The sequence below is a fragment of the Triplophysa dalaica genome, chromosome 22, assembly GCF_015846415.1.
Source record: "Triplophysa dalaica isolate WHDGS20190420 chromosome 22, ASM1584641v1, whole genome shotgun sequence".
NCBI classification, from domain to species: domain Eukaryota; kingdom Metazoa; phylum Chordata; class Actinopteri; order Cypriniformes; family Nemacheilidae; genus Triplophysa; species Triplophysa dalaica.
Window position 1 is genome coordinate 12,272,231 of NC_079563.1, and position 11,520 is coordinate 12,283,750.

At 38.5% G+C, this 11,520-nt stretch overlaps 1 protein-coding gene across 8 annotated transcripts in view; it reads right to left on the bottom strand.

Moving 5' to 3' along the window:
- The window catches only part of auts2a (activator of transcription and developmental regulator AUTS2 a), a 278,605-nt gene extending 267,342 nt beyond the window's left edge, over positions 1–11,263 (bottom strand). For all 8 annotated transcript variants that reach the window (XM_056736577.1, XM_056736576.1, XM_056736575.1 and 5 more), the window contains exons 1-2: positions 11,016–11,263; positions 8,589–9,312 (exon numbers count right to left, since the gene is read on the bottom strand). In XM_056736577.1, coding sequence (XP_056592555.1) covers positions 8,589–8,861 — 273 coding nt within the window. In that variant the 5' untranslated portion in view covers positions 8,862–9,312; positions 11,016–11,263. The remainder of the gene's footprint in view (positions 1–8,588; positions 9,313–11,015) is intronic.
- Between the last annotated feature and the right edge of the window lie 257 nt (positions 11,264–11,520).

Below are 11,520 nucleotides of genomic sequence, written 5' to 3' on the forward strand. Positions count from 1 at the left end.
CCAACAACAACACACAATTCAACAACCGGAAATGACAGTTTGGGACATTACCAAGAGGACATTTAATCTCGGAGGAGGAAAAGAGCTGCGGAAGGAGAGAAAAGGACAAGGGGAGAGAAAGTGAAAAAGCAGAGAATGAGAGATAAAGTGGAGGGGAGACCACCGTTAACCTCCTCTGGGCGTCTCTGGTCTTATGTAACCTGACCATTTGCCAACACAAAACTACTTATAGAATATGCATCGTAGTCTGACTTAACCGTTAGTTTCATCATTGTTTCTAATATCAGGTGAAGCAGTGGAAGACCAGAAGAAAGTTGAAAGAGGAAGAAGAGGAGAAACCAAGGTTCTTATATGGTCTCCACGAGTATGAAGAGGTTTTGTTAAATCTGCTGCCACGCTAAGTCATATGAAGAGCTGATATGGAAGCCATCAACCTCTTCAACCGTCTGAGAACACATACAAGAATGCATGTAGGGTCTCAGTGATGCCATTTTCAATTCATCTTTGGCAAGCATTTGTCTTCGCTTCCTCTTTACGCAGAGATAATGAAAAATGAGTGATGGCCCACTGGATAGCAACTCACAGACATGGCAGATGTATTATTATAAACCTAGTCAGGCAAGCCAATTATATCTGAATAAAAATGTAATTTGCCCTGCGAGTTGGGGCAGCGTATCTTTTCTCTGCAGACTAGAATTTTTCCGGCTACACCTCGAGGCCTTTAGAATAGACGGCAGGCTTTTATTATGCTGGTGTTTGATACATTGTTTACATTTCCTGTCAATGAAAGAGCTTCACAATTGGTATTGCTAATTTGCTTTCTATTTATTATTAAACCTTTACTATTTTACTCATCCTCAACTGCTTGCGCTATGGACATAAATGACACTTCAAATTCTGAATCATGAAATCAAATTGACTATTCTTATTTTTTTATGGAATATAAGAGTGTTTTTATTAGTGATTTATCTGTGCACTTCATCTTTTTATGATTTATGTGCACTCATAATCTTTTATTATAAAACGTAAACATTTTCTCTCGAGGCATGAGGGCGGGGCTATTGGGGACTCGTTTTTGCCCCTCCACTTCAACAAACATGTCGATGAAAAGATTCAAATCTACCTTCATTTTGTCACATTAGTAAAAAATACTATTGCTAACTTCTCTTTTATTCTGACTTTACATGTTTAGTGCACTAACAAAACAAGCACAAGATACAGTACAAACCGTAAAAACTATATAGAATATAATCAAGACTTTGGCAGCTTTGTATACCAGCAAAAGCAGTCTGTCGGACAAAATTGTAAAAGTGAGATGGTGGTCTAGTGGGTTAAACCACTGAACTGGTAATCAAAGGTTGCTGGTTCGATCCCAGCAGCCACCACCAGTGTGTCCTTGAGCGAGACACTTTACTCCATGTTGCTCCAGGGGGATTGTCCCTGTAATAAGTGCACTGTAAGTCGCTTTGGATAAAAGCGTCTGCCAAATGACTAAATTATAATTATTATAAAAGGACAATGTAAAAAATATTCTATAGGGGAAAAACATCATCAAACATTAATCAAAATGAACAACAAAACAGAGATTGGATGGTTGTGGCTTGTAAAACAGAAGAGCTTTTCTTCAAGGTCGGACATGGGATAAAACAACCCACCCCCAAAAAAATATTTAATGTTTTGTTAAATATCAACTGGAATAAGAGGTTATGTGTGATTGCGGTCACGTTTCTCAGTACAAAGAAATTTTGTGATATCCAGAAAAGTCCTTCATTAACAAAGAACCTGTTACACTACAACAAAACCATTTTCTCTCTTCTATTATACAACATGAGTTGTGCATTTTTTTCAAACATTTTCTACGTTCCTACTGTAAAAAACATCTGAACACACCGTCCGTCGTTGCCTGATAGCATAAGTTATTCTTGATTCCAAATGCCTGACATACTGTATCACGGCAAAAGGGTGGCCTCATGCGTTATTTAATTTTTAAAACCGTTTACATCTTAACCATTTTTTTGTCGGTTTTAATTAACGGCTACAAAGGCATCAGTGCGTTTCGGTGAGCAGATGTTTAGAGAGTTCAGAGGGAGCGCTGACTCACACACTTGCTCGCACGAAGCGCTCTATCCCCTCCACACACCCTCGCTGGGTCATTAATGGGATTCTCGCCACACCATTTAAACACCAGAGCAAACATTTACTGTGGTTAACAGTCCTCCTGCCACACTCTGACTATTACCCCAGCTGCTGCCGGAGTGCGTCACGGCACCTGGATATGACCATAATATTAACATTAACATATGCTTGTCTGTATGGCTGTGTCATTTTGGCAACATGTGTCCAGATACTCACATGCCCGTGTGTCAGCTGCCCCACCTGGATACGTGATGGGGCGATTACACGTACAGCTGTCCTACAGATACATGTGCCAAAGAGGATCATAGCTTTAAAAATGATTAACCCTCATCGAACTTGTAATTGTGGACCTTTTTAAACTCTAACCTTTCAGAGTCGAATGCATACATTTACTTTGTCGTCCTTTTTAAATAAGTGTTATTTCATTTAAAAATGCCTCTAATGATGCCTCATGTTTGAAATCTTTAATAATTGGATGATTGTTTTTATTAGAGCAGAAATGAGAAAAATTAATGAGACATATTTAACTATTTGAATGGTTTACTAAGCAGATCGGGCCGCTGGGCACAAAAACATTATTGAGTATTGATGTCTGCTGGATATTTACTTTAATAGTAGACACTCGACTATAAACTTAAACTGTAGTATCCGAAAACGTATCACTACACATTAAAGGGATAGTTCACCCAAAACTGAGTATTTTTGTGCCAAAATGAACCAAAAAAAAAAACATTTGGAAGAATGTTTGTAACCAATATTCTGGGGCATTATTGACCTCCATATGTAAAAAACTACTATGACAGTCAATGGTACAACTGAAAGTATCTTTCTTTGTGTTCAACCGAACAAAGAATAATATACAGTTTTGATTGTGAATAAATATTGACTAAATCTCATTTTATGGATGAACTATCCCTTTAAGGGGCTTTTAAGAAAACCGTGACATCGTAATGTAGAAACCGAAGCTAGAGCATGATCCATCGCCATCATTTAACATGCCTTGGAGTGACAGCACGCTATATTTGATGCGTCACTCATGGTTATACTGCGTCATATTAATGCACGTCACACACATCATATTTTGACAGATTCAAATGAGGTCTAAATGAACATTGCCAGTCACTGCCATGAGTGGATAGAAGCATTGTAATAGATGAAATTAACTGAATGCATAAAAAAGCGGCATTGAAATATTCATAGATGCTACCAAGAAGAAGAGCGCAAATCATGAATAAAATCTCTCTGGAGGGTTTGACTACTTAAGATGAAAGAACAGCGTTTCTGCATTCTAACACTATATCATTTTTATCACATTATTGTTTGTATTAGTGCTTTTAACTAGACCGACTCGCAATGACAACACATTCAGTGCAACAATATTCTATTCAATGAGAAGTTAATCAATTCTTCACATTTTCCACAGCTCAGAAAATCTATACCCTCTCCCAGAATTCTGCCAAGAAGGCAGTTCTGTCATTGTGCGCTCGACAATACGCGAAGAAAAATACACTTCTTGCCTTGCTTCGTGAAAACTCAACTATTTATATCTACAAACTCAGAAACAACTGCTTAAAATGTGTCTGAAGATAAAACATGTACAACTGTTTTTTTTTTTAAGTTTAAATTATTCTCTTTAATACCGATATAGGGTGATTTCCACAAACCCTGTAACCATTGTAAAGCTACATGGATATATATTATGCTACATACACTCACCATACTAAAACTATGTTTGACCCCCTTTCGCCTTCAGAACTGCCTTAATTCTACATGGCATTGATTAAACAAGGTGCTGAAAGCTTTCTTTAGAGATGTTGGCCCATATTGATAGGATAGCATCTTGCAGTTGATGGAGATTTGTGGGATGCACGAAGCTCCCGTTACAACACATCCCAAAGATGCTCTATTGGGTTGAGATCTGGTGACTGTGGGGGCCATTTTAGTACAGTGAACTCATTGTCATGTTCAAGAAACTTATTTGAAATGATTCTAGCTTTGTGACATGACGCATTATCCTGCTGGAAGTAGCCATCAGAGGATGGGTACATGGTGGTCATAAAGGGAAGGACATGGTCAGAAACAATGCTCAGGTAGGTCGTGGCATTTAAACGATGCCCAATTGGCACTAAGGGGCCTAAAGTGTGCCAAGGAAAACATCCCCCACACCATTTCACCACCACCATAATTGCATTAATGAGAAATTATACAGGTGTTCCTAATAATCCTTTAGGTGAGTGTATATATACCCGAGTCCTCATTTAGCTGTTGATATCTGCCTGTCACATATATAAGCAAAAAAAATACTTTAAAACATAATCGTATTTGTTTTTCAAATCCCAGCCAGCGAACCAGAATAACAATGGCTTTATTTAGGCCATGATTTTCTCCTTATCCAACCCATGGGAGATGGTATTCCAAGAAGTCTTTTTGAAAACAATACTTATCCTACACACTTAACATTTAAAGACATCATCCAACAAAACCTCATTGTAGACTCACTGTGCTTCGTGATGAAATACTGCAGAGAGACTTTCATATTATCTTGCCAAAATGCAATGAATAACATGCTTTCCTGTAATCCTAACAAATACCATTTGCCGAATTGATGCTTCATTCACATACCAAAGGAATAACAACCTGTCAGAAGGCTTTTTGTCTTGTTGCGGCATTAGGCGAATACAGACGAAAAATGTGCCCCTCTGGGCCCCGTGCCAACCCCTCCTCCGGCCATGACCTAATTTCCTCTTTCTACAGCTTGGCATGACGGGCTCTCACTCTGGATCGTTCATCTTTTTTCTGTCTCTTTCTGAAATCTGGAATCTGATGTCTAAACTGACATTAATCTTTTCAAGCATCCGAGTTACTGCAGGCAGCGTGAATATTACGTGAGATAAAAGCCAAGTCTGAAATCATTAACGTGGTACTTAGCGCCATCAATTCGGCTAAAGCGGAGAACACAGTTCTGTTGAAGGCAGAAAAAAAACGTTCGATTTGTCCGTATTAGGATCAGAAAGTGCATTTTGATTGCAACAAAAACCTTGCTTTGCGACATGCGCGTGCTAGGACATTAGCATTATTTACATTGACTTAACTGTTTTCTTACGAGTGGATCAATGCACCGGGGAAAAGCGGGCAGGGCGACTGCTGTTCTCAATCAAATGAGCTCAGAGCTTTACAACACAATGATCACATAAAGTGGTTTAAGGGCACCAATGGCGCAGGCATTATTGAATTGGCGATGCGGGGGCATACGAGGGAGGGGGTGTTTGAAATGATTACGTTGCAACTATTTTGTACTCCGTGATGGAGGGGGTGGGGGGATCTACAGAGGCCAGGCCTGATGATTTAGTAATTTCTCAAAGTGGTGTAACACACGCTCTCTTATGCCAATCGCTTCTGTGTGAAGCAGCATTAATAATCACCCAGCGCTGACGCTCACTTCTGCATGTGCGAGACGGATCACTGGAGCGAAACAAGTTTGTTTATAATGTGTCAGGTGGTGACACCTGTACACATTCTTAAAGCACCAACTAGCTTAAAGCCTAACTGAGGACAAATGCTATCTTTAATTGAAATCAGTAAAGGATTGAAAAAAAAGGATAAAAAAAGAGACCCTTTAAACACAATGTGGTTTCCCTGACAGGCCAAAAGGTTTTTGATAAATTTGTACTTTTAAGGCATTTTATAAACGTGCCTCAGAAAAATAAAACATTACTGATGTGCATTTTGAGACAAAACAATTACACAGATGTATTTTAAGATATTTCAGTGTAATCTGTTTTCATTTAAAATAGCACATACATGCATTTGTCTGGGACTGGGCTTAAAGGGATAGTTCACACCAAAAATGTAAATTATTTGTTAATTAATAATTTTAATTAAACTGTTAATTATTTACTCACTCTTCTTTCTTTATTCGTTCCATCTCCTGCAGAACACAAATGATATTTTGCAGATATTGGTAACAGAAAACCCTTGGTGCCCATTGACTTGCATTGGTTTGCATTGGTTTGGTTTCCATGCAATAGAAGTCAATGGGAACCAACGGTTTTCGTTTACCAACATTCTTCAAAATATCATATTTTTGTTTTGCAAACAAAGGTTTTAAGACGACAAGAGACAAAAATGATGACAAAATGTTCATACTGTGGTGAACTTTGCCTTTCAGCCCTGTCTGGGAAACCAACTCAATGAGATAAAGGTGTATGAGATAATGTTATAAATAGTACGGCTGGCTATGACAAACATGTGCACCTAACACTTGTAAGGATAAACAATCGCTCATGTGCCGTATATAACCACATATATGCATTAAATTCATATGTAAAAATAATACAATAGAGATTAGACAAAAGTATGACATGGGAGCTGTGGTGCTCACTCTGAAAAATCAGGTTTGAGCTTCGGGAACCCTATTCCACACTTTTCTTCATATTATTTCTCCCATTCATCACAATCAATTAAACTGTACTTTTTTATAAAATATATTTGCAAAATAACAGACATAAATTAAAAACATATAAACAAGCTTAACATTCAATTCAACAAAATCCATAGTAAAAAAATAATATCGCCAAATACTGCAACAGTTTCAAAAGTGTTACATTAAATTGAGTTTTGTTGGCCTACTAATTCACACAATGGATGAATGAGAATGAATCTGATAGCTGACACTTCTGGCAGATCTAGTCTTTAGTCTCCTGCTCTGTGAGGTTCTAAATGGAGCAAGACGAGAAAGCGCAGGGGACGGCTGTGAGTCACAGATCTCAGAACAGTGAAGAGCGGTGAACGGGATGTCACCCCTGGAGAACCGCGCCTGCAGTTCGTGGCACTAGCGTGACAGCGTAAGCCGCTGACGGGCTCTTTTCACAGATTACTCTAGCGAACATATAACACAATGCAAAAGCATCTGTAGGGGATGTGAGGGTAAAGCGTGCAGGGCTTTGTCGTACGACACTGTCAGGCTTGAAACAGCGAGGATGATGCTAAGACTCAGGATGACTCCACAGTTGTCCCATCAAGACCAAAAACGCAGTACTCATAACTTTACAGTTATACACATTTATTGTCATGTAAAATGCAAAGGAGTAATTTTGGTTATAAAAGGGGGAAGTTCAAACAAATAACATGTGCTTTGGATAATACTATTGAGATGTGCCAGTGATAATGAAAGTCAAGTATTGTTTAATTGTCTCTTTATTGTACACTTAAAAAATTGCTGGATTATTTAAATTTCAACCCAAGCATTGCGTCAAAATGGGACGAACGAACCCAAGCGCAACGTTGTTAATGAACTTATACTGGGTTATTTTAACTCAAAAAGCTCACAGTTATTCATCACTATTTTACAAGGTGTATGAATTACATTCCTTCTTATTCATACGTTTTAGTACAGTTTGCTTTCAGATTTAGGGGTTATGGGAAAACCTCCAGATTTTTTTTGGACGCTTCATTGCATTTAAGTACTGGTTACATAATGTAGAATGACGCACACAGTCAGTTTAACAATCTTATATTAATATAGAAAATAATAATAATAAAATAAAGATATATTTACAAATAATAAAAAATATAATAATTAAATAAGGATAAAAGCAATAATAAAACGTAAAACAGAAATAAACAAAACCATTATCTAAAATATACTGTATGTAAAACAAAGGTTTGAGAAAAAAACACTGTACTTAAGATTTACGCTTTATACAATTCACGTTGTACAAAACACAATGTACAATTTACATTGAACGAATGTTCCTCGTAAAATAGTTAAGATTTTCCATGAATTCAGGTTGTTTTAACTGTTTTAACAGGTTGTTTTTTTTCATATACAATACCCACAAACAAATATCCTGTACACCTACATATTAAAAGCTGTTTGTTTGTTTACACAATAATTTGAAATGTAAATTGTGAAAGATTTAACTCCATTATAAATACACAAAATTCTATTCAATTTTATTTATATAGCGCTTTTTACAATGTTGTATTGGTTCAAAGCAGCTTCACAAGAAGATGTAAACAATGCAGTATTCTGACCATTTACTAAAGAATGCAAATCTGAGAAGATATAATTATGCACAATGCAAATTCAAAAGCTGGGACCTTTATATATATCAAACTGGAACTAAAGTCAAATCTACTTCTTTAAGCATCAGTCAAAGCCTTCCGTAGCCAGCCTTTGCAAAACAACCTGAGAAATTCATCCAAAACTACATCTTTGGCAGAAATAAAAGCACACATTAAGCCACATCTCCTTGAATCACAGCCACGCTCCAGAAAAACAACATCAAATCCAATGTTGTGCTAACAGACCCAGTCAAGTAGACAAGTCCAGAACGAGGCTGCCTCTTGAAAATGATAAACCACTCAATACAGTGAGCGATTCCCAGCTAAACTAAACAGCAGTCGTAAAAACAGCGGTAGCTCTACACAAAACAATTTCAGCCTCTTACCTCAAGTGCTTCCAACGTTATAAATCCTGATATCGAGAATCCATCAATGATGTCTTCCTCTGCTGAGGTAGACTCCTTCCTCTTCCTCCTTGGTGGCCTTGGTCGTGAGGAAGCTGGGGGATTGGTGCGGTCATCCTTCTCGGAATCCGAGGAGAATCGCCGCACGGAGCCCCGGACATGGTTATTCCTCATCCCGTTAGACACACGATCGCGGTCTCGCACGGATCGAGACTTCCGCTTTTTCCGAATCCCGCTGCACCGCGGGCCATCCATTTCACCTGATGACACACTCACCACCGAACACTTCCTGCCTGGAGGCTCTCAGCCGTCGCTGGTACTGGCTGCAGATCTGAAAGCCTTTCAATGAAAACTCACAATTCCCACAATTCCCCAAAAAACACCTGTAAGTGAACGCTCAACTATTGTACTCCAGGGAAAGAGGTGCAATTATCCAAATCCCAAGCTCAGGTGAGGTTATGGTGCTTTGTTTGAATGTGCACATGAGATTTCCGAGAAATAAATGCATACATCCACAAGCACAGATACTCAAAATCGTATCCTGTTGATCGCCTCCAAACTAAAAAGTAGCCCAACTTCCCCTAGTTTAGGTGATACAAACTGGCAGGTGACTTGAAGTGTCTTCCAACAGAGCTGTAACAGGTCTCCACATGGTTGTCTTCACTGAACTGGCCTTCTGTTAAGTGCAGTCTGACACCTTCCCATCCTGCAAGTCAAAGAGATAGAGAGCAGACGTTTGAAACATTCTCAGTGCGGGCTTACTGCTGGAAAATTAATTAACCCCCGGAATTCCCAGCCTTTACTATGTATAGGAAAACATCATGCAGGAATTGGCCCTAAGAATGAAACAATTTTCACAACTCATTTGTATCTATGCTAGAGATCATTTCAGGATTCCTTTTTTTATCTAATTCCACAATGACTAGAGTCACTTTCATATTCCCGTCTGCCTAGATCGTGCAGTTTCATGAAAGAAAGCAAACGCTATTTAGTCAATTATAAAGAATGTGTTCATGGCGTATATAAAAAAATTGTGACATTTTCCCAAAGCCATTCAACTACTGTGCATCTAAATGCAAATGTCATCAGTCTGCTTTTAAAAGCCCACTGATGCCTTCACACCTACTGTAAACATCCACATTATCACATCATACCTTCGTTCCTAGACACCTATGGTTGCTTTATTACGAAAACATGTTCAAAAGATTTTCAATGAATTCTAATTTTATCATAAAAATACATGACATACTTTGGGGAGTTGTCCTGTGGTGTAAAATGCAACACTTGATCTAAAGCTATAATTTATCGATTTACGTACATACTTATGGTTCTTTTATCACTATTATGCAAATGTTATGTGCTAGTATTAATTAAGAGAATGTAGAAAATGTGTACATTATAAATTAATTGTTACACGATGGACCATTTCGAATGCATTTAGCAGTGATAAAAAACGTTAAATCCACAGACAAATTATCCATTAATAACCCACCAACAGTAGCTACAATATGACATCACGGCAACCTACTCAAATTTTAACAACTATATATAATGACATCGTAGACATAACCAACTCAAACTTCATCAAATGACCTAAACTCCTACAACAGCTACTCCACATTATGACCAACATAGAAAACCAACTCAGAACTATATATGACATCCTAGACAATCAACTTAAAATTCATAAAATTCCATAAATACCCAAATCACATAAATGATGACATCATTTAAAAACTCAAACTTCATCAAATGACAAACACATAAGACAATTAGTGTATATTATAATGACATCATAGACAATCAACTCAAAATTCGTCATATGACATAAACATCCACATCACATTAATTATGACATCATTTAAAAACTCAGACTTGATCAAATGACAAATGCACACTGCAACTACAGTACAACATGACATAATAGACAACCAAATGAAACTTCATTAAATGACACAAAAACCTACATGGTGACATCACAGAGAACAATCAACTGACAATTTAGCAAATGACAGATACACAGCGGCCACGTTATGACATCATAGGCAGCCATCAACTTAAACTTCACTGACACACATCAACCTACATCCGCTTCCCAAATCCCCCACCAAGTGCATTACACCCCACATCACCTTTTCAATCCGAATTTGACTTTCTCAACATGCATCCCATCAACATTTTTCAAACAGCCAGATCAATAGTCCAGGTGAGCTATTATCACAAAGCAATTTCTAACAACATAATCCTTTAACCTGATGATACCCTGCGCTGGCACTCCATGCGCACACTCGCACCAAACATTAATGCTTTTAATCTATTTAAGACTCTTTCCGTTTCCTCTATTCTTGTTGGATATCACGCTCACTCGCTTTTTGTCTCCCTCTCTCTCGGTCAGTAAATCTCACGCACCGTGTCCGGTCCAGCCCACAGCAGCAGCAGCAGCGCCTGGCACTGCCTCCTTCTCCAGCTCTAGATCCACCAAAACACAAAGCCTGCAGGACAAAACCAACGCACGCAACGCCTGGCGAGCGGAGTAGAGACGTGCGGACAAGCCGTCGTCATTCGGAAAGCGAGCTTCTTTGGAAAAAAGACAAAAGAGAAATTCTTCCAACAAACAAATAAATCCTGCGAGGAAGCGACGCTGCTCCTCTCCGCGAGTCCGTGCTTCAGGATCCGAGCGGCGGGGACCGGGCGCATTGATACAGTACTGCCGCAGTGCCGCTTTACAGGCGATCCGCTTCCTCGGCGCATATAGTGCACCGCTTTTAAACCCCAGACTCTTGGGTTAAAGCCGTTTCTCTTTGAAAGAAAAATGTCATTCGTAATATCATCCGTTCTTAGTACTTTGCATTTTGTAGGAACTTGGTAAGATAAACACCATTGCGCATTGCATTGCATTGCATTGATTACATCC